This window comes from Thamnophis elegans, chromosome 15 (assembly GCF_009769535.1).
Source record: "Thamnophis elegans isolate rThaEle1 chromosome 15, rThaEle1.pri, whole genome shotgun sequence".
In the NCBI taxonomy this organism is placed as follows: domain Eukaryota; kingdom Metazoa; phylum Chordata; class Lepidosauria; order Squamata; family Colubridae; genus Thamnophis; species Thamnophis elegans.
Genome location: NC_045555.1, coordinates 4,013,071 through 4,037,170, shown reverse-complemented (window position 1 = coordinate 4,037,170; position 24,100 = coordinate 4,013,071). Strand labels below are relative to the sequence as shown.

Sequence of the window (24,100 nt, the reverse complement as noted above, 5' to 3'; positions counted from 1 at the left end):
GAACTCTGCCATTCGTAACTGGGGCTGACACATGTAACCAGCCCGTGTTGAAATCTGGGAAATAGAGCAATACTTCTGAAAGTTGTATCCTGTGATTTAAATTCCTCCCTCCTTTTCTTGGACAATTATTGGACCTGGAGACCTATTTAAGGTTTGTAAGAATGAGGAATTGTGACAGGCATCAAAGTAGAATGGATTAATCATGCTTCTCGGGAATTCTCAAACTTGGAGAGGAAAGTGCGGGGGGGGGGGGAGAAAGAGGAGGAGTGAAGGATTATAAAGCCCTGAAAAGGGCCTGACTCTGGTATTTTATCCTCTGGGTTGCCCTAATTCCTAATCCCAAACTTCTGTTCCAGATTGACAGAATGGGGGAGGTTTTGCCCAAAGAAACGGAAGAGGCAGCCAAGGAGGAGGACGCTGCCCTGATTGAATTCTACAGCTCTTTCAGGGACCTCTTTGAGTTCTTCTGCTTAAACACCACAATCCATGGCACCATTCGCTTGGTCTGCTCGGGCGGTAATAGGATGAAAACAGCCTTCTGGGCGCTGCTCTTCCTATCCAGCTTTGCTATGCTCTACTGGCAGTTTGCACTCATCTTCAACCAGTACTGGGCCTACCCAGTTGTCATGTCAATGTCAGTTCACTCAGAACCGAAGATGTTCCCCGCCATCACTCTTTGCAGTTTGAATCCTTATAGGTAAGTTTCCCCGCTTCTGAATTTTGGGAAATTGAACCCAAGTTGTTTCCCTTACTCCGCAAAAGCTCCTCACCATCTTAATGGTTATAATTGTTCCAAGGATATTATTCTTTCAAGGTAAAAGTAAAGGTTCCCCCTCGCACATGTGTGCTAGTCGTTCCCGACTCTAGGGGGCGGTGCCAGGGGTGGCTTGCTACCGGCATTACTGCCGATTCAGTGCATGAAAAAATTTGCAGCTAAAAAAGTCTGCGCATGCGCAGAATGTTAGAAAAGGGGGGCGGATTTACATTTTTGCAATGAAGATTGTTCTGTGCAGAAGCAAAAATCAAGATGGCGCTGCCACCGATAGAACCAGTTCGGGGGCATGGCAGGCTGACACAGGGTCTTATTTTGAGGGAAACATGATATTGTTCGCCTCTTATCATCCCTGGGAGAACTAACCCTAACTCTAATATAAAACAGGGTTTTATTTTGGGGGAAACACGGTATTGTTCACCTCTTATCGTCCCTGGGAGAACTAACCCTAACCCTAATATAAGACAGGGCTTTATTTTGGGGGAAACATGGTATTGTTCGCTACTTATCATCCCTGGGAGAACTAACCCTACCCTAATATAAGACAGGGCTTTATTTTTGGGGAAGCATAGTATTGTTCGCTTCTTATCATCCCTGGGAAAACTAACCCTAAACCCTAATATAAGACAGGGCTTTATTTTGGGGGGAAACACGGTATTGTTCACTTCTTATCGTCCCTGGGAGAACTATCCCTAACCCTAATATAAGACAGGGTCTTATTTTTGGGAAAACACTGTATTGTTCACCTCTTATCGTCCCTGGGAGAACTAACCCTAACCCTAATATAAGAGAGGGTCTTATTTTTGGGAAAACACTGTATTGTTCACCTCTTATCGTCCCTGGGAGAACTGAAACAGCTTACAAATTGGATGAATAAACGAATCAAATGATTTATATGGGTGTCGTAGCCAATGAGGGATCAGAGAGTAATTAGGCCAACGCCATGGCTATTGACAGCTGAACTGTTGACTGTTGAGTACAAAAGTTCCTGGAGATTAATCAAACGTAATTAATGGGATAATTAGCACAACCCAGCATACTCTAGTGTTTAGGGAATAGGAGCCTATTTCCTCCCAAACAAGATCTCGGAAAAATTTTCCCCTGGCTTTAATAATCCTTTTGTCATGTCTGCCCATCTTCCCAGGATCAGCCCAGTCAATCAAGATATCGCTAAACTGGATAATCTGGCGAGGGAAACCTTATTCAATTTATATGGCTTCCGCATTCCTAAGAACACTAAGGAAGACGTCGGCATCGACTTTTCGGAAGAGAATCCTGGCCAGGTCAACGGCTCCACGTTTCATCTGGATCGTAACATCGCCCTATTGAAGATGGACGGCAAAGTGGGGTTCCGGCTGGTAAGTGGAACAGCTCCTCTCCCCACCCTCAATTGTAACCCCTTCCTTTATGGACCACTAGACTTTTTTTTTTTTAAAAAAATCATCCTCTGAATAAAAGATCAATGAGAAACAGAGGTGGGTTCCTCCTGGATCGGACAGGTTTGGCCGAGTAGCTACTAACTCGGCCACCCACGTACCCGAACCGGTTCTATTCTTGGCGGTGCCATCTTGATTTTTGGTTCTGCGCATGCGCAGAACAATCTCCATTGCAGAAATGTAATTTCCCCCCCTTTTCTAACGTTCTGCCCTTTTTAGGTGTAAATGCGCACACATTTTTTTGCCTGCCATAATGCCGGTAGAAACCCACCCCTGATGAGAACGTACAGGCAGTCCTTGTCTTACGACCACAATTGAGCCCAATGTTTCTTTCGTTGAGGGAGACGTTTGTGAACTGGGTTTTGCCCCCTTTTACGACCGTTCTTGCCACAGTTGTCAACTGAATCACCGCAGTCGATAAGTTAGCAACCTGGTTGTTAAGTGAATCCGGCTTCCCCGTTGACTTTGCTTGTTCAGAAGGTCGCAAAAGAGGAATCTCGTGACTCCGGGGCACTGCGACCGTCATAAAAATGAGGCAGCTGTGTCTTAATTTTGATCACGTCATCATGGAGATGCTGCAAAGGTCGTCACTGCGGGGAAAAATGGTCATAGGTTGCATTTTTTTTGAACGCCGTTGTAACTTTGAATGGCCAATAAATGAACGGTCGTTAAGTCAGGGTTCCCGGTGCATTGATCTGGAAAAGAGAAAGAACTTATGCCTAGTAACCTTGCTATCTTTCTTAACTTTCTTAATTCCCTGATTAAATAACCTTTTATCACAAGGAGATAACTCCCACTTGGGTAAGAGCTTCTATTGTCAATCAGTCAGTTGGGAGCAGTGGTGAAATGTAATTTTTTTTTTGGCACTGATTCTGTGGGCGTGGCTTGCTGGTGGGGTGGGGGTCATGTGACTGAATGGGCATGGCCAACTCTTTTTTCTCTTTTTAAAGCTTTTTTTTCCTGCAGGAAAAAAATTGCTTTAAAAGCGGGGGAAGGTTCCCATGATCACGCCACTCACAGCTGATCCTGTGTGATTGTCGGAAGGTTCCCACCCATCCACTTTTTATTTTTATTTTTTTGTGATAATTTTTTTTATTTTAAACACATAAGCACATCAACAAAAACAAATACATAACTTAAAAACAACATAGGAACAATAAGTTCCATCGTATATCATACTGCAGTTCCGAATTGGTTTCTTTGCAGTTAGTGTTTTTCCTACTATACATTTCTATCTTTCATTCATAATCTCCTTATTCGTTATCCATTTTTATGTACATTTCTTTATTTATTTAAACTTAGCTACTTATGATCAAATATTATTTACCTATATTATGCTTTATATTTTTACTGTCATTTATTCTCTTACATACAGATTATAGATATACATTCACATAATTATTCTTTTTCTTTGCAATTCTTATATTATTATTATTCCATTTGGAAGGTTATAAGGTATAGTTTAAAATGCTTTGTTTACCATCCTTCGCACCTGCTAAGACACCACCTCGTTTTCTCTTGCTTTTCTTTTCTCCCTCCCTTCCTTCTCTACTTCCTTCCTTCCTCCTCTCCGTCCCCTTCTTCCTACCCTTACCTCTTCCCTACTCCTACCCTTTTTCTTCTCCTTCCTTCCTTCTCTCCTTCTCTTTCTTTCTCTTCTTCCCTCCTCTTCTTCTTTTTCTCTCCCTTCTGCCCACCTTCCCTTACCTCTTTCTTCTTCCCTTACCTCTCCTCCACACTTCTTCTTCCTCTCCTACTTTCTCTAAAGCATTTTATTTCTTGCCTATTTGCCCAAACCGGCAGGGAAAATATGCTTTAAAAAGTGTTTAATACTGTATGGTATATACATGTGAGTGTATGAAAATGAAAATGAAAATAAAATATACTAAAACAAAAAAAGTGAAAGGAAAAAAAAGCTTCCAATGATCAGCTGTGAGCCGCGCAATCGTCAGAAGCTTCCTCCCCCCCCCCCCCACTTTATAAAGCATATTTTTCCTGCCTATTCACCCTAACCGGCAGGAAAAAAATGCTTTTAAAAGTGTGGAGGGGGGAAGTTTCCGACAATCAGCTGTGAGCCGCGCAATCGTCAGAAGCTTCCCCCCCCCCCCACTTTTTTAAAATATATTTTTTATTTTTAAATCCAACAAAAACAAAACAACACATATAAAAAACTTTCCTCAATTTCGTCAAGCATGTCATTTGGTTACAAACTTTTGTGCATCAGTTTTTGCAATTAAAAATAACATCACTGGTTATCCATCAAACATGACTAAATACATCATTATCATTGAGCATTATGTGTTCACGTTACCGCTAATATTGATCATCCATAGAGTATACAATACCACCACCACCACCCCGCTTTATAAAGCATATTTTTCCTGCCTATTTGCCCGAACCGGCAAGGGAAAAAAATGCTTTAAAAAGTGAAAAACAGCTGATCCGTGCGATCCTCGGAAGCCTTTTTTAAAAAAAAAAACCTAACAATTCGCAGAAACAACGACAATCTTCCCTACCGGTTCGGCTGAACTGGGCCAAACTGGGAGGATTTTACTCCCTGGGTTGGGAGTGATAGAAATCCCAGGCCATCCAATCTGCAGGAAGTGAGGCAAGCTTTTACTAGTGTGGGATTATCACGATGATGGGAGCTTTTTAAAAAAACAAAAAAAAAACCTTGACTCAGTCCAGCGCCAGGCACTTCTTCCCCCAGCACAGTTCTTGCCTCTCCCACAACCGCCTCCCTTCTTTTGTACCTGTAAAATAAATAATAATCAAGGGTTTAAGGCATGTGTTATTGTTAAACCCCAACAACAAACCCGGCAATTAAGGATAGCTTAAGGAAGGCAAGAAGCGTATTGCTCAGAGCTTCCATGGAACAACTCATGAGATACCAGCTCAGTGAGAAGATCCTATTAGTATCTTGACGTCCGGATTCAAGATTTATGGGTGGCTATGTGGTCCATAACAGAGACGCGGTGACTCAGTGGCTTAAGACGCCGAGCTTGTCGATCAGAAAGGTCGGCCGTTTGGTGGTTTGAATCCCTAGCGCCGCGTAACGGAGGGAGCTCCCGTGACTTGTCCCAGCTTCTGCCAACCTAGCAATTCGAAAGCACGTTAAAAAATGCAAGTAAAAAAATAGGAGCCACCTTTGGTGGGAAGGGAAACAGCGTTCCGTGTGCCTTTGGCGTTGAGTCCTGCCGGCCACATGACCACGGAGACGTCTTCGGACAGCGCTGGCTCTTCGGCTTTGAAGCAGAACTGAGCACCGCCCCCTAGAGTCGGAAACGACTAGCACAGATGTGCGAGGGGAACCTTTACCATGTATGTTTAATTTTAATATCATATTAGTGGCAGCAGTGTTAACGTCGCTGCCTTGTGCTTGCACCAAGAGAAGTCATTTAAAAGGAGGAAAATTATAGTATAATAATAATAAAATAATACTAATATTTACTATAGGAGAAAAGGTAGGCCAGAGAGGAACAAATAATCCACTAATCACAGGGCAAATGCCCCTTATGTCCCATTTGTGGCTCTCTATTGTAGGAAGCAGTGTCCAAGAAAGCAGTAGCATCTATCAAAACCTTATACAGGCAGTCCTCGACTTATGACAGTTTGTTTAGTGACCGTTTCAAAGTTACAACAGTGCTGAACAAAGCGACTCACGACTGCTGACCTTGCAGCATCCCCATGGCCATGTGATCAAAATTCAGCCCCTTGGCAACTGACTCATATTTACAACGGTTGCAGTGTCCCAGGGTCACGACATCCCTTCTGACAGACAAAATCCAGGAGGGGATGGGGGGGAAGCCGGATTCACTTAGCAACCGTGTTACTAACTTAACGATGGCAGTCTTTCACTGAACAACTGTGTCCAGAAAGGTCGTAAAAATGGGGCAAAACCCACATAGCAACAGAAAGGCGGCGTTCCGTTGCGGTCATAAGTCAAGAATTATCCCGTATTACAGTTTCTTAGAATCTCAGCCTATTTATCCTCCTCCTTTTTCCCCCTTTTTTTTTCTGCTCCAAAGTGCAACAGAACAGGTGGAAATTGTTACAACAAGGTGTACATTTCTGGAGTGAACGCTGTCCAAGAGTGGTACCGTTTCCATTACATGAATATTATGTCACAGATCCCGTCCATTATCAAAATGTCCCAAAATGAAGATCACATCAAAAACTTGATCTATTCTTGCCAATATGATGGGGAGCCATGCCGGACGAGGTAATTAACATCTGCGTCTCCGATGGACGGGGGGGAGGGAGAGAAGATTTCCACCTCCCCAATATGGAATTGCTTCCCCTGTTCAACTTTCTGGGCTTTTTTTGTGTGAAATATAATTGTTGAAAGAAACGTCCTTCTGGGTTCAGCTCCAAGTGGGGAAAAAGACACTGGAGACATGGAGGCTGCTTGGAAAGATGGTTTTAATGGTGAACATTAAACCATCTTTCCAATGGCTTGAGTCCTGAATAGAGAAGGTGATCACATGCTTCAATGTTGGGTGGAGAAGAAGAGAAGAAAAAAGGGCTGAGATACTGAAAGTCCCTGGTTTTAGGCCCTCTCTGGCCTTTGATCTTGAGCTTGTCTTCTGATTGGTTGTCAGGCTCCCATGGGGCCATGCAGGGGCAACTCTCTAGGCTGCGTTTTGAATCCAGGTTTGGTTGAGTTCTCAGATGCCATGTGGTGAATGGGTAAAGGCTAATCATGCCTTAATCCCATCTCCCTGGAGCTGAAGGGGAGAACTCTTTATTATGTAAAGGGACTGGCTTGGGCATCTTAATGGCCCATTGACAAGGGGGGGTAGGGGCAGGAAGCTGCAGGGAGCTATTCTGTCTTTAAAACATGCATCTCCCTTTTCACATCCAGGGAATTGTAATATTCTGCCTTTTCAATATTTCCTAGGATATTTCATTTTTTCTGGGAGAGGGCTGAGTGATAACTTCCTACAGTATTTATTACCTTTTCCAACATTTAAAACACAAAACACAAATTTGGTCCTCTCTCTGCCTCCGACACAGAGCCCTTATCAGAGCTTCCTCCAGACTCCAGGACTGGCCCATCTTCCTCCACAACCTCCTCACTGTCCGAATCTGCTGCCAGCTCCCCTGGCCGCTGTCGGGCCACAACACAGGGTCTCTTTATGTCTTCCCTTCTAATCCCATCTGTCAAGCGCACCCCACTTATTTACCACCCCCCCCCAATTTCACAGGCACCAAGTCATTTCTGATGACTTGTGCGTTGATCGCTTTCTCCTGGGGGGGGGGGGGAGAGAAATCCAGGGCACTGAAGGGGAGACATCCTTCCCTTGCTCCAAAACTCCCTCCGTTTCCTTCATCTCTCGAGGCTGAAGCTGTTCTGAGCACCACCCAATGCTCACGTTAGCTTTTCCATTCCAACGCAAAGGCTTGTTGGGTTGAGAACAATCTGATAAAAACCATTGCGCACCTGCCCACACCTGGTTAAATAACTTCTCCTGACACTTGCCCCGAACATTGTCCTGGGGACATTGCAGAGAGCCTTTGCAACTCACCTGGGGAAGAAAGAAAGGCAAAAGGTACAATTTTCCACCTTTGCTAACCCCCCCTTTTTTTTTTGCCATATTGCGAAGCCACCCAGCCCAAAGCAAGTCGGATTGCACAAATAAGTGATAGGTTTCTCTATTTATTTGAGATATCTATAGATACCCATATCTATAGATGTTTAACCCGTCAGAAAAGGGAAATTTTTAATATTTAACCTGTCAGAAAGGGGAAATGCTGAGCTGCATGCTTGGATAATAATCAGGTGAACAGCTATGTCCATTGTAATTCAGAATTAGGCATTGATGCAGTCCAGGTTTTTTATCTTTCTCCTGACTCCACCATGTTTCTCCTTGCAATGTAGCCAGTGGTGGGTTTCAAAACATTTTAGAACCTCTTCTGTCTGTGTGGCCTGCTTTGTGGGAGTGGCTTGCCAGCTATGTGACAGGGTGGCTTGCTGGCCATGTGACTGGTAACTTGTAAAATGTGGTGAAACTCACTTAACAACGCTCTTGCTTAGCAACCAAAATGTTGGCTCAGAAACTCTGGCATTTGAAACACGCAAATCTTAAAGCTGTCAAGTTACAAGACCCTTGCACCCCTAAGCCTTTAGAAAAAAAAAAACCAGGAGTGTTCAAACTTGACAGCTTTAAGACTTGTGGACTTCAACTCCCAGAATTCCTCCTCCGGTCATGTTGGCTCAGGAACTATGGCATTGAAGTGTGCAAGTCTTAAAGCTGTCAAGTTACAAGACCCTTGCGCCCCTGACCCTTTAGAGAAAAAAAAAACCCCAGGGGTGTTCAAACTTGACAGCTTTAAGACTTGTGGACTTCAACTCCCAGAATTCCTCCTCTCGTTCTTCATCTTGATGATGTGCGGACGGGCGGGGGGAGGGAGCTGGAACCCTAAACGACACTGTAGATTTGTGGAACCTCTTCTATAGAAGAGGTTAGAACTGGCAGGAACCCACCACAATGGGTGGGGTGGAGACCCAATACCATCATGTCTCTCAGAGCCCACCTGTGGCTTATTTCAACCCAGAAAACTGCAGCCAATTCTGATCTAGCCCATTCCTCAGAGGGCTGGCTGGGGGATTCTGGGAGTTGAGGTCCACGTGTCTTAAAGTTGCCAAGATTGAGGGGTCTCGATTTAGATAAATTTGCACATGAAGTGTGGCAAATAAAAAAAAAGTTTGCTAATTGGTTTTTTTTAAAGTCTCTCCTGGCATTGCACCCAAGACTTTTCCATTCCATCCACAAATCTTGAAATATATGCTATATCTGTGTGCTAAGCAAGATTTTGACCAAACCTCTAGCTAGCTCTGTCTTCCAGGGTTTTTTTAATTTTTTTTAATTTAGTTTGTCAAACATGTACAAGATAATAAGTATAAGTATAAACATGGACAAGGGAAAATGAGTACAAATGAATGGGGACAGTAGGAATGCTGGTGCGCTTATGCATGCCCCTTTACGGACCTCTTAGGAATGGGTTGAGGTCCACAGTTCACAGTTTAAGGTTGAAGCTGTGGGGGTTTGAGGATGTAACAACTGAGTCAGGTAGAGCATCCCAGATGTTGACCACTCTGTTGCTGAAGTTATATTTTCTGCAATCAAGTTTGGAGCAGTTTACCTTGAGTTTGTATCCATTGTATCCATGCCCGAGTATTATTGCAGTGAAGCTGAAGTAGTCATGAACAGGTAGGACGTTGTAACAGACAATTTTGTGTACTATGCTTTGGTCAGACCGTAGGTGGCATAGTTCCGGGTTGTCCAAGCCCAAAATTTCAAGCCTGGTGGTGTAAGGGATTCTATTGTGAGCAGAGGAGTGGAGGACTCTTCTCGTAAAATACCTCTGGACTCCCTCAATCGTGTTAATGTCCCATATACAGTGTGGATTCCAGGCAGACGAGCTGTATTCGAGGATTGGTCTTGCAAAGGTTTTGTATGCCCTAGTTAGCGGTACAATGAGGCCAGTGGCTTTCCTAGCCCAGCTTATGAATTGCTGCAGGGCATATATGGGGTGAGACCATCTTCTATGAAAAAGGGCTGTTTATAGCAGGGGTATCTAAACCCCCAGGTCGTGACCCAGTACCAGGCTGTGGCCTGTTCAGAACTGGGCCGCAGAAGCGCCGAGCATTCCTGCATAGCTCCATATTCATGAGTGGTGGGTACTTGTGCCAATGGAGGTGGGTATGTGTGAACTTGTCTGCCTCTCATGTGGAACCACCTCCTCCCATCCCTCCATGCTGCAAAAGTCGAGGAACTCTAGTTTATCCCATTTACTACAACTAGAGCAAATGAAACATAAAACCCTGCCCAATTTGGAAAAAAACTGGTCTACTGTTATCAATCACCATGGCCAGAAAAATGTCTATATATCAATTCAAATTTATTCTGGGCTCCTATTTTCATGCTCCTTTCCTTCTGTGATGTCTTTTCACAACAGCGATCACGAACATTTTCACCACCCAGTCTACGGGAACTGCTTCACCCTGAACAAGAATGGAACGGATAAGTTCTGGAAAGCTTTCAAGCCAGGAATTGTTTATGGTATGTACAGATCCCCCCCAAAATAAGCAGATTAATCCAAATCATGCAAAATTAGATTAAAATGCCAGTGGCTGGGGGTTGCTGTGCTTCCTTTTTTACAGGATTTGATTGGTCATTGGGGGAAAACAAGGCACCGCGTTTCCCCGAAAGTAAGAAAGCGTCTTATTTTCTTTTGACTCCCCAAATAAGCGCTTGGCCTTATCTTCAGGGAGGGTCTTATTATTTTTGAGGTGCAGGAGGCCCCTTAACCTCGGCCCGCAGATCAGCTGATCCAGAGAGCTCTGGAAGTTCTGTCTCTGGCACACTCTTGCCCGCCCTAGCGTCGCTGGCCTGCTACCACTAAGAGAAGGGGCGCAGTAACTAGGGTGTTCGGGAGCAGCTTCTGTGAGGCCATTCCACGTGGATGGCAGGTGCATGTGGGGCATCTTCTTACCTCCCCCCCCCAGGAAATGGCAAGGACCAGCTGCGCATGTGTTTAAATATTTTAGGGAAGGGCTTATTTTCAGGGGAGGGCTTATTTTAGCCCAAGCGCTCAAAAGCCTGATTGGACTTATTATTGGGGGAGGTCTTATTTTCCATTGCTCATTCCGGACATTGCTCCTTGCCTCCCGCCCCAGCCATTAGAAACCCTTTGCCATCTCCCTAGCCGCTTTGACTCCCTTCTGCCTTGGCCTGGGCCTGATGTCCTGCCTGTAACATCTGCTCTTCCCCTCCCGTCTGCTGCCTGCCGTTGCTCTGGTTAGTTATAGATTTAGGTAAGATAGGCATAGTTAGATATAGTTAGTTATAGGTATAAGTAGTTATAGCAATAGCAATAGCAGTAGACTTATATACCGCTTCATAGGGCTTTCAGCCCTCTCTAAGCGGTTTACAGAGAGTCAGCATATTGCCCCCAACAATCTGGGTCCTCATTTTACCCACCTCGGAAGGATGGAAGGCTGAGTCAACCTTGAGCCTGATGAGATTTGAACCGCTGAACTGCTGATCTAGCAGTAGCCTGCAGTGCTGCATTTAACCACTGCGCCACCTTGTTATAGTTAGATATTTAGAAATAGTTACGAGGGCAGCGGTTGGTTGCACCCGAGGGTGCGGAGGAGATTGATAGTGGCAGGAAGTAGGGCTAGGGTCGGGCCTTGAGGTGGAGTTAGGGCTGGGCTAGGGTTGGGAGTGGGAGCGATAGAGGATGGCGGCCACAGCGGCAAGGACTGGGTTTCGAAAACATCAGCGCTCTCCTCCTCCTCTACTGGAGTGGCTCAGGCCAGTTCCAGACTTTGGCCCCCCAGATTGGGGCCCTTCAGCTTCAGGAAGGAGACTTTTAGGCACACGGCCCGCTGACCTTCTTTGGAAGGGTGAGACTGAACGGTTGCCGCTTATGAACACTAGACTTTTACATCTTATCCTTGCCAACGTACGGCCGCCTTATACACCACTGACTTTTGATCTGGTGGCTGAGGACGTCTCGCCGGGACATAGAGGAGAGAGAGGAACGGAGCAGTTCTCTCTCCTCTTTATATTATTGCTTGTTAACGCACTTGCGCAGTGCTCCATACATTTTAATGTATGGTGAGTGCTTGGGGTATGATTGTGGGTATGACTGTGTTGTATGTATGTGCCCACTTTTTATTATATAGTTGTATTTGTGTTTTTAAATTCTTGTGGGGGAGTGTCTGTTGTATGATTGTATACGCCTGAGAGGGCTGTGACTATAACCGGGTACCTCCTACACTGAGTGCTCTGCAGAAGTGTTAGGGGGGCCTGGTTCAACCCCCAGCCTTAGAATGTATGGTTCGAAGGGCTTGCCAGGGATGTCGATCGCTGAAGGGGAGGGTGGGGGCCTTATGGACGCGGGAGTGGGCCGGAGCATTACAGTCCTAACTGGGAGGGGCAGTTATGGCGGGGACTTTAGGGCGAGCCATTACCGGGGAAGGAGGGTTCGCTATGTTACAGAGATCTTTCCTTCCAGCCCTATTAGTCCCACTCCAAGGCCAGATGGCGCGAGTAGTCAGGGCCCTGGTCTCAGGCTGCTGTTGCTAAATGCCAGGCCTGTGGTTCACAAGGCTCCCCTCGTCCGGGACTTAATTTTAGACGAGGGGGCAGACCTGGCATGTATTACTGAAACCTGGCTGGGCCCGGAGGGAGGAGTCCCCCTCACCGAAATGTGCCCAGAGGGTTTTCAGGTGCTTCACCAGCCGTGACCCCAGAGAAGGGGTGGGGGAGTGGCCGTTGTTATCCGAGAGTCGTTAGTTCCTCGTAGGACCCCTGCTCCGGAGCTTGTTGGGTGCGAGTCCTTGCTGGTGAGGTTGGATCCTGGGGGTCAAGTGGGCATGCTGCTAACGTACCTGCCTCCCAACAGCGTTTTTCAGAATGCTCATAATATAAGCCAAAATTAAGCCCCAGTTGCCCACCAAATGGACGCATTTAGTACCATATTTCCCTGAAAAAAAGACCTAATAGGAATATAAGCCCTAATGCGTCCATTTGGAGCAAAACAATATTATGACCCAGTCTTATTTTTGAGGAAATGTGTGTCTGGGTGTGTGTCTGTAAAACTGAAGACTGGTTTTAAACAAGGAAAGGGTAACTGGAGAAGCAGAATCCTATGACCTCATGTCACCTTAATGATAAAGAACAGAGAAAGTGAGAAGCAATGAGAAAAAAAAAATCTGGAGGGCAAGGCAGATAGAATGAAAGCAGCGCTTACAGACCTGGGCAGCCATTTGGGGAAATCACAATTCCAGGTACAGGTTTCTCCGAGCATAGCAGCTATAAGATAGACAGGATGTGTTTAAACAGGCAGACAGCAAGTTTATGAGACGCCGCTCACACTGTTTTAAGAACTAACATGTTACTCTAGGGAGAGCCGAAGAAAGAGGATAGGGTGAGTCACAGAGATTTTCCCATCTCAGTGCAGATCGCGCATGAAATCTCCCCTGAGCCTTTCAGAGCTTTTGTTTTTACAAGCCCTAGAGAGAGAAAACCATCGCTGTATTATTTTTGCCGATTGACAAAAGATGCCCGGTAGAACTGGTGAGAATATTTTTTTTTTAAAGGCAGTAAAACAATAAAGTAGAGCAAACCATATGAAGTGAGCTTAAAACAATATAAGATGCACTTGTTATCCAGTTTCCCCCCAAATAAGACCTCCCCGGATAATAAGCCCAATCGGGCTTTTGAGCGCATGCGCTAAAATATAAGCCCTTCCCTGAAAACAAGCCCTCCCTGAAAATATTGCAACCCAGCAGCAGCCATGAGGTGGCCACGCTCGCCATCTCCTGCACCTCAAAAATAATAAGACCTCCCCGAAAATAAGCCCAAGCGCTTATTTCGGGGATCAAAAGAAAATAAGACCCTGTCTTATTTTTGGGGAAAGAAACACCAGCGATATTAATAAGAGAGGCAGCTTCAGGGGAACTACAATGGAAACATTAAAAGCAAAAGGAGGAACAGGATTCTTTTGCACAATTTAATGTTCACCACTAAAGAGCCAAAAATAAAAAAACTCAGAATTTAGGGAGACCAAAAACATCGTTTTTTTAAAAATAAAAAGTTTTATTTTTCTTTCTCATATATACATTCACAAATATACATTCTCATAAGTGCTATTGATATTTATATGTTATCCTTTAACATTTATCACAATCCATTTATATAAATTAAAAATATAATCGGGGTCGCTTTCCTGCCACTCCGTACATCCATCTTATTTTACAACAACCCTACTACTTCTTCCGTCCTCCCAACCTCCCTTCTCTACCTTCTTCCTTCCTCCTCTCTTTTCTCTTTTCTTCTCCCTCCCCATAATATGTCTCTCTCTCTCTCTCACACACACACACAAGTTAAAAGATCTGCCCTTTTGATATAGAAGTGGTCAGAAAAATATATATTGCAGAATAATAACTTTTCAGTCGAGGTCAATGTGTGGATGGTACAAATGATGATAAAATTACACTAAATGTGAACAGACATTTCCTCACACCCCTAACCTATTTGAAATCTGTGAACTTCCATGATGTGTACAGGAGAACACAGAAGCGCATGTATCACTGCATCCTCCTCAAGGCAGATACACCCTCCTCTATTGACAGGGGAGGCTGCAGAGTCACCGTGAATAATTCACCAGCGAAACACAACCCACACACAGCCAGTGTTGCTCCCACACTTGCTAATCACAACATCAGAGGCAAGCCACGTGCAGGGAAGATTCGGTTTCTATCAGCCTCCTCACCAGCACGATAGAAACAAACCATGCCCTCCTCCTCTGCCGAATCCTGATTTTAAACAGTCTTCCCCGTTTCTCTTTCCCCAACCTCCTGCTTCCCGATACAGGCCTATCCCTCATTCTCAAAGTGGAGCAAAAAGACCACATCCCTCTGCTGTCCACCACGGCGGGCGTGAGAGTCATGATTCACCGTCACAACCAAACTCCCTTTTTAGAGCACGAAGGTTTTGACATCAGGCCGGGAACTAAAAGTACCATTGGAATCAAACAGGTGGGATTGCCGGTTTCTCAAAGATGACTTTCAAGAACTGGAAATGCTGGCAGGGAGATCCTCAGGTCTATAGCAGGGGTCGGGAACTTGCGGCTCCGGAGCTGCATGTGGCTCTTTCGTCCCTTTGCTGTGGCTCCCTATCGCTGCTGGGTTCCAGTATAGACAGGGCTTTCAGTTAGGACAGGTAGAGGAAAAAGGACACCGCTCTAGGAGGAGACTCTATGGTGGGGGAACCAGACTTCCGGTCGGCTCCAGAATTGAACGGGGAGCTTCCGGTTAGGACCTTTGTGGCTCTGTGAGAGTTTAAGCTTGACGACCCCTGGTCTATAGGATGCCTGGCAGGTGATTGACAGGTAGTCCTCTACCTAGGGCTACAATGGAGCCCCTCGCTTCCATTGCTAAGCAAAACAGCTCTTAAGGGAGTTTTGCCCCATTTTATGACCTTCCTGGCCACAGTTGTTTAAGTGAATCACTCCAGTTGTTAAGTTAGTAACACAGTTGTTAAGGGAATCTGGCTTCCCCATTGACTTTGCTTCAAAATGCGATCATATAACCCTGGGACACTGCAACCATCATAATTACATGCCAGTTGCCAAATGTCCGGATTTTGATCGTCTGAACTGTTGTTAAGTGTGAAAAACACTTTTTTTCAGTGCTGTTGTGATTCCGAATGGTCACCAAATGAATGGCTGTAAGTTGAGGACTACCTTTACAGGTTAACAGTTGGAAGGGACCTTGTAGGTCATCTAGTCCAACCCTCCGCACAAGCAGGAGACCCTACACCATTCCTGACAAATGGCAGCCCAGTCTTTTCTCGAAAGTCTTCAGTGATGAAGCTCCCACAACTTCTGAAGGTCACTTCTGTTCCTTTGGTTCTCACTGTCGGAATATTTCTCCCCTATTTCCAGGTTGAAACTCTCCTGGTTCAGTTTCCATCCATTATTCCTTCTCTGCCCTTCAGGGGCTTTGGAAAACAGATTGCCCCCCTCCTCTCTGTAGCAGACCCTCAAATATTGGAAGACTGCTCTCCTGTCTCCCCTGGTCCTTCTCTTCACTAGACTAGCCAGGCCCAGTTCCTGCAACCGTTCATCGTATGTTTTAACCTTCAAGTGTTGACTCTAATGAACCCCATTACTCCTAAGAGCAGTAGACTGTTCTCTACGTATATTGGAAGGCTGCTCTCCTGTCTCCCCTGGTCCTTCTTTTCATTAAACTAGACATACCCAGTTTCTGCAACTGTTCTTCATATGTTTTAGCCTTCGATCCCCTAAGAGCAACAGAGATGATTAGGGGCCTGGAGACTAAAGCATATGAAGAACGGTTTCAGGAACTGAGTATGTCTAGTTTAATGAAAAGAAGGACTAGGGGAGACATGTTAGCAGCGTTCCAATATCTCAGGGGTTGCCACAAAGACGAGGGAATCAAACTATTCTCCAAGGCACCTGAGGGTAGAACAAGCGGCAATGGGCAGAAACTAGTCAAGGAGAGAAGAAACTTAGAACTGAGGAGAAATTTCCTAACAGTTAGAACAATTAATCAGTGGAACAGAATTTGCCTCCAGAAGTTGTGAATGCCCCAACACTGGAAGTCTTTAAGAAGAGGTTGGATAGCCATTTGTCTGAAGTGGTGTAGCGTTTCCTGCCTAGGCAGGGGGTTGGACTAGAAGACCTCCAGGGTCCCTTCCAACTCTGCTATTGACTATATGTACTCTCCCAAACAACCAGTCAAGGCAAGCAGACAAAGCACATTCCCAAATAGACATGTGTAGAGGAAGTATTGCAGCTACCAGCTGGGTTTGGAGACAATGGATTTTGCAATAAAACACTGTTTTCTTCTCTCCCAATGGCATAGGATGAGGTATCACGCTTGGGTGGGAATTACAGCGTATGTACCCATAACGGGGAAGATGTCAACATCAAATTAGTCTACAACAGCACTTATACACTGCAGGTATGGAGAAAGCGAAGAGGGTGCGGTCCCTCATTTATCTCTTTGTGTCTCATCTTTGAATCCCGGCCCATCTCCGCTGAACCTGGCCATGGTTACGACCGAGAAAAGAAGTTCAAAGTTCCTAGACTTTCTCTTGGAAAGTCCAGAGGTGGCTGCATCCTTTTAGTCACCAAACTCCTTAGGAAATGATATTGATCAGTTTACAGTGTCCAATGCCGTACAGTTATTATGATCTCGCCCATTCATTTGTCTAGTCCCTCTTTTTTCAAGTCTTCCCAGTTGGCAGCTATCACTACCCTGTATAAATACACAGCATATATTTAACACGTGTGACCCATTCAAACAATATCCAGGCCCAACCCTCCCAATGCCCAGGCTTTGAAGCTAATTGTAGTCCTGGTCTGAAATTCAGCATCTGTCGTGGCCCGCCAGCAGATTTTGAGAGTGAGGAGGTTGGGGAGGAAGATGGGCCAGTTCTGGAGTCTGGGGAAGGCTCTGAGGAGGGCTCTGTGTTGGAGGCAGAGAGTGGGCCAGAGCTGTCTGACAGTTATCAGCTGCCTTCAGAGTCAGACATCAGTGAGGCAGAAGAACAGCTGGAGCCTGTTCCCAGTATGTGCATGTGCAGAGCTGCCAGATAAAGGGAACGGCTAAGGAACAGAGGTCAACTTGGGAGGAAGGCCACAGGTGGATGACGAATGGCCCCTCAAAGAGGAAATAAAAGAGGAGCGACAGGGGAGTGGAGTTTGCAGGAGACCATTAGTTTGCTTAATTAATTCATGACTCTCTGAGGCGCCTTGCCAAGTTCTGCAGATATCGGCCTGGCAGCTCTCCAAGCCGGATAAGGTCTGTGACTGTAAATCCTCCCTTAAAAGACTTGGCTGGATGTGAAGGAGCAGAATTCACAGTCAATTAATAAGAGGGTTTTTTTTGTCGGGACAAGGAGTTTGCTTCATGCTCTTGGGAAGCCTCGCTCAGAACAGCACCTTATCCTCTTGTCAACAGATCTTTTCCCTGCTCACTCCCAGAGCAGTACCATATGCGTGTTCCCCGCTTGGATTTAACCCTCGCTGTTCCTCTTAACCCATGTTCCCCATGCAATCTAGTGAATCTGAGCTTGCAAGTTCAGCGCAATGAAAGGAACTCACCCCACCCTCACCCCTTTGTTTTGCTCTCCCACCAACGTTGCCATTTCACCTTGTCTTCTTGCAGGCCTGTTTGCATTCCTGCTTCCAGCATCATATGGTTAAGAACTGTGGCTGTGGATATTATTTTTACCCCTTACCTTCTGGAGCCGAGTATTGCAACTACAATAAACATCCCGCCTGGGGTAAGGAATCAAGACGGACAAGGAAATGGATCCGGTTGGCTCCCTTCGCATCTTTCTCCCTAAGCTTGTTCGATGTCTTTGCTTCACTGTATTTTAGCCAGATTTGGGGGCAGGGAGATGGCCAAACCTCCCACTCTAGGCTACAGTACATTATTGCCTCTGCCACCCTTTTGAGCCACCTTTTCTTTGCGCCGTCTCCATTTGGCAGTGCCATTTGACGCTGAAATGAGTTTTTACACTATACATTTTAAGAGCTTTGATACTCTCCTTTGTTTTGCAAGGGTACAGTACAGTTTGATAAGGGAGGACATCTCCCTCTACAAATTCCTGTTTATTTTGCCGTTCCGTAATGGGCTGTGAGAATAACCTTGGGGGAGATGGGAGGAAAAGCAGCAGCAGCAACGGTTTGACAAGAGATATCTCAGCACACAGAAGGAATGGGGTGGAGGAAACATCTCAGAAGGAACCTGTTGTGGCCCACCAGCGGCCAGTGGAGCTGGCAGCAGATTCAGACAGTGAGGAGGTTGGGGTGGAACATGGGCCAGTCCTGGAGTCTGGGGAAGGCTCTGATGAGGGCTCTGCATTGGAGGCAGAGAGGGGGCCAAGGCCATATGCCAGTCATCAGCTGCCTTCAGCGTCAGACATCAGTGAGGCAGAAGAACAGCTGGAGCCTGTTCCCAGTGTGTCCATGCACAGAGTTGCCAGAGGAAGAGAGCAGCTAAAGAACAGGGGTCGACTTGGGAGGAAGGCCATAGGTGGACGGTGAATGGCCCCTCCCAGAGGAAATAAAAGAGGAGCGAAAGGGGAGTGGAGTTTGCAAGAGACCATTAGTTCGCTTCATTGGTTCATGACTCTCCGAGACTCCTTGCCAAGTTTTGCAGATATCGGCCTGGCAGCTCTCCAAGCCAGATAAGGTCTGTGACCGTAAATCCTCCCTTGAAAGACTTTGCTGGATGTGAAGGAACAGAATTCACAGTCAATTAATAAAATTGGCTTTTTTTGTCGGGACAAGGAGTTTGTTTCGGGCCCTTGGGAAGCCTCGCTCTCCCTAGTTCTCTGAAACATAAAGGCAGCAGAAATGCGACCTCCTTCAAGACCCGCAAGATCCTATTGCTGCAACCTTACAACAAAAGTTGTGTTAGTCCTCCTAGTTTTGGTTCCTCATCTGGGCATTTATCAAAGGGCCGATGCATTTACTGAGAAATCGACGTGGGTTTAATTCTGAGAAAAATAGGGGAGGTTGCGGTAACCTTTGCTTGGTTCTTAGAGCTGCTACAGGACAGTTCCGTAATCTGTCCTTTCAAAGCCTCGGTGGAGACGCCCACGTGTGCGTTTAGCATTTGGACAGCAGCCTGGCCCAAAGTTATTCAGTTGGAAACGGGAAGGGAAAGCCAGACGCTGCCGCTCTGTAAATAGGAAGCGACAGGCCAGCTGTATTCATCTGGAAAAGAGGAAACGCGGGTTTCTCGGAGCCCCAGCTCGGCCCCTTTGGGGATCTCCCAGCTCTTGAGTTTTCGAGTGACAGTTTTACCTGTGGTGGTTGCCTCCTATTGACCTCATTCCTCTCTTCCCCAGGTCACTGCTTCTATCTGCTGTACAAAGAGCTCACCGACCACCAGTTAATCTGCTTTAGGCAGTGCCCCAAGCTGTGCAAGTGAGTAGCAGGGGAAGGTTCATGTGGATGGAGCGATAACAGGTTTACCTCCCCTCGTTTTCTGCTGGTCCCTGTCTTGTGAAATCTCCTCTCCCCCCATGCTTCAAATCCTCCAAGCGTACATGCAGACCTATAAGCTGTTTGCAGGCTGGAATCTTCCCCTGGGCCACCTTTCTCCACCTCAGGGACATTTCAGGTGAACAGAGATGGAAGGGACCTTCAGGTCATCTAGTCCAGCGGTCACCAACTGGTGGTCCGTGAGAAAAATTTGGGGGTTTGCAGAAAAATTATTTGCATTTTTTATATTGCACTAAATCAGGGGTCCTCAAACTACAGCCCCTGGGATGGATATGTGCAATGTATGTTTCTGCAGAGAGTCTCCCCCTTCGGGGTCTTTTTGTGAGGGTTGGAGGGGAGCAGAAATTCCAATTTGGGGTCTGCTCCTGGTGGGGGCTTTGGGTGAAGGCTGGAGGGAAGCGCCGCTAGTGGTGAAGAGCCGGAGGGCCTCGTTCCAGTGGGGCTGCATCATGGCCTGGAACTGGCTGACCATCTCAGCCTGCTGAGCCTCCAGGCACCAGTACCTGGCCTTGCACTCCCGCAGGTCTTCCCTCTGCTTGGAAAGCCTATGCTGGTAGTCCTCAGTGAGGTGCTTCTGCTGAGCCTCCTTCTCAGTCAGATCCAATTTGAACTGAGCTGTTTTGCCAACTCTTTCTCCTGGTGGCTGCTTAGCTCCAGCAACTGCTTCCTGTTAGGGCACTAAGGAGCCCTGGCGGGCAGGTGAGGAATGGCGAGTAGAGACTGGCAAGGCACCCCTTGACATGAGTGACATTGAGTTGGCCATGCCCACCCAGTCACATGCCCACCTAGCCACACCCATCCAGCCGGTCATTAGGCAGATCATATTAGTGGTCCGCGGGATATAAAATTATGTATTTAGTGGTCCCTGAGGTCCAAAAGGTTGGAGACCCCCTGAGCTAGTCCAAGTCCCTTTTTATAGTGGGGTGACATGTTCTGTTAGCTTCCAGCAGAAATCAGAGCCCAGACCAACACCACTAACTTTCCCCACATCCTGTGAATGAGTGCCATCTTGCAAGATACCTGGGAGGGGTGGAAATCTTCATTAAAGAAGGTGATACAGTGGGAGGACAATATATATATATATATATATATATATATATATATATATATATATATATATATATATATATATATGAGTAATTAAACAAGAAATTCAGAAATAAATGTATTGGTTGCTCCAGATGTGACGTAAAAAGAAGATAATCTTGCAGGAGGAAAAAAAATTCCCCCACATACAGATGTTTGAGAAAGATTTGTACGCAACCAGTTCCTTTTTCATCACCTTACAGAATTACAGCAATCCCAAATCTTTGGGGAGGGCTTGACAATATTGCAAAATGTTTGAGGCCAATATGAATGCAAGCTTGCGGGATTGGTATGGAATTAACAGCCAACTCCTATGTCATTGGCAGGGAAACTTGGTATAAGCTCTCCGCGGGATATGCTAACTGGCCATCAACTAAATCTGAGGTAAAGCAATGCTTTTTTTCTTTTTATGCACAGACTGGGAACTGGGGCGGGGGAGAGGGGAACGTAATAATGACTTACAGTGGACAGCATAACAATTAAAAGTACTCCTATGGAGTTGCTTCTATCCCACCGTTCTTGAAAGGATTCGGAAGCTGTCCATGCTCCTCCTGATCTTGGAAGGCTGAGAACAGACAGGGCACAGACAGGGCTAAACAGCTCCCGATAGGAGAGGAGAGGAAAACGCAGCACAGCACAGAAATAAGAATAAGAACAGAACAGAATGAAGAATCAGGAATAGAATAGAATAGAATAGAATAGAATAGAATAGAATAGAACTTTATTGGCCAAGTATGATTGGACACACAAGGAACTCGTGACTCTCCGAAACTCCTTGCCAGGCTCTGCCAATATCAGCCTGGCAGCTCTCCAAGCCAGATAAGGTCTGTGACCGTAAATCCTCCATTGAAGGACTTTGCTGGATGTGAATGAGCAGAATTCACAGTCAATTAATAAAAGGGTTTTTTTGTTGGGACGAGGAGTTTGCTTCAAGCTCTTGGGAAGCCTCAGTTAGAATAATGATTTTTTTAAAAAAAATCATCGGCAACCGTTCCCATGTCATCATTCTGAGACCAGTCCGAATTCTTGGCTGAACTCCCTATTCCTGCCAGTTCTCCCCAACTAAATGTGCAGGTTTGTGCCTTCCCATGTCTTCCCTTTCAGATTTTAATTTCAGTCCCTGCATTTCTCTTTCAGAAATGGATTCACAGAGCCCTGCAGGCAGACCGCAGGCACAACATTACCACAATGAACCGGTGAGTTACGGGATTTTCTTGTCCCTTAGCTGGAGAAATCCTACCCGTGATTTGCAGGTGGTATGTGGCTTGTTTGCTGTTTTTTTATTTATTTAGCTTTTCAAACATGTACAAACTAATGTGTATAAGTATAAACATGGACATGAACAAAGGCAGTAAGTACAAATAAATGGGGACAGTAAGACAGGGACGATAGGCATGCTGGTGCGCTTATGCACACGCCCTTTATGGACCTCTTAGGAATGGCTTGAGGTCCACAGTAGACAGTTTAAGGTTGAAGCTGTGGGGGTTTGAGGATGTAACAACAGAGTCAGGTAGAGCATTCCAGGCATTGACCACTCTGTTGCTGAAGTCGTATTTTTCTGCAATCAAGTTTGGAACGGTTTACCTTGAGTTTGCACCTATTGTTTGCCCGTGTATTATTGCGGTTGAAGCTGAAGTAGTTGTTGACAGGCAGGACATTGTAGCAGACAATTTTGTGTACTACGCTTAGGTCAGACCTTAGGCAGCATCGTTCCAGGTTGTCCAAACTCACAATTTCGGTGGCATAAGGGATTCTGTTGCGAGCAGAGGAGTGGGGGACTCTTCTTGTGAAATACCTCTGGACCCGCTCAATCGTGTTAATGTCCATTATACAGTGTGGATTTCAGGCAGGCGAGCTGTATTCGAGGATTGGTCTGGCAAAGGTTTTGTATGCCCTAGTTAGCGGTACAATGTTACCGGAGAAGAAGGTTTGCAAAATTAGGTTGACAATAATAATGCCTTTTTGGCAATGCTGTTGCAGTGAGCTCTGGGGCTTAGATTGTTTGAGATGACTACTTCTGGGTCCTTGACAGAGTTTTGCTGATAGGAATAACATTACTTTCCTTCGGGGACTTACGAATTTTTTTACGTTTTTAATCAGGGCTCTCAGATTCAAGGACAAACCTTATGCTAGAGAAATTTGGTTTGCTCACATTTTCTTTCCCTCCATTTCAGCAAGGATATTGCCAAGGTGAATATTTTCTATGAGCAATTAGATTACTACTCTTGGGATGAGTCTCCAGAATATAACGTAAGTTGGCCAGGAGGGGAGGGAGGAGGAGAAATCCTCTTTCATGTACCTGCTTTATGCCAGGAAGACGACAACATTCGAAGCCGCTAACTGTATGATTCATATTTTTTTTATTTGGGGTTCAGGTGACTCTGGTGATGTCCAACATGGGAAGCCAGTGGAGTCTTTGGTTTGGATCCTCTGTCCTCTCGGTGGTCGAGATGTTTGAGTTCCTCGTGGACGTCACCATCTTATCTCTCATCTTCTTCTATCGGCGGCTGACAGCCAAGAGGAGGCACAAGATGTCAAGGCCCCCTAAGGTGCCAAGTGTGAGTTTGACCTTGGAGAAATACCGCTGCATCGAAGAAGGTCTGGCCGCGGACCAAGATGCAGAGAAGTCTCAGGCCAGCTATGAGAACCCATCCTTCGTTCCCGACGAGGGACTCCCTCCGTATTCCAAACACAACAAGTATCAGATGCCGGAGCTATATCCTCCTGTGGTTCTTCACCGATTCAAGCACCAAGAAGATCAAGGGACACACCAAGATCCTCCCAAGAGTTAACAGCCACGAAGCCATTTTCAGAGTTCCTCTGCGGAGGAAGTGCAGCTTGCGAAGGGAGCGGTGAATTCAGAGGTGAAATCCTGCAGGTTCTGACAGGTCCTGGAGAACCAGTAGCGGAAATTTTGAGTAGTTCGTTGAACCGGCAAATACCGTCTGTGGCTGGCCCCAGAGCAGGGTGGGAATGGAGATTTTGGCAGTATCCTTCCCCTGCGATGCCCACCGAGCCACGCCCACCGAGCCACACCCACAGAACTGGTAGTAAAAAAAACCTGAATTTCACCACTGGGTGAATTCTCCCCAGTTGGAAATGTCAAAGCCCCAAAGGATAGGACCTAAGGGATTGGCCGTTCAACACCTGGTGGTGGAATGGGGGATTGTCCTCTTCCAGGTTCTCCAGATGCCCCTCATGGCAGATCAGTGACTATGTCTGGAAGTGAAAGACAGGACTT

At 46.0% G+C, this 24,100-nt stretch overlaps 1 protein-coding gene across 1 annotated transcript; it reads left to right on the top strand.

Moving 5' to 3' along the window:
• Positions 1–365: 365 nt before the first annotated feature.
• SCNN1D (sodium channel epithelial 1 subunit delta) lies at positions 366–23,651 on the top strand. The gene is made up of 12 exons (XM_032232193.1): positions 366–697; positions 1,917–2,130; positions 6,237–6,430; positions 10,171–10,274; positions 14,601–14,764; positions 16,616–16,714; positions 17,924–18,041; positions 19,617–19,695; positions 21,186–21,243; positions 21,997–22,055; positions 23,034–23,109; positions 23,235–23,651. Exons 1-12 carry the CDS (start codon positions 366–368, stop codon positions 23,649–23,651), a joined length of 1,914 nt encoding a protein of 637 aa, XP_032088084.1.
• Positions 23,652–24,100: the final 449 nt, after the last annotated feature.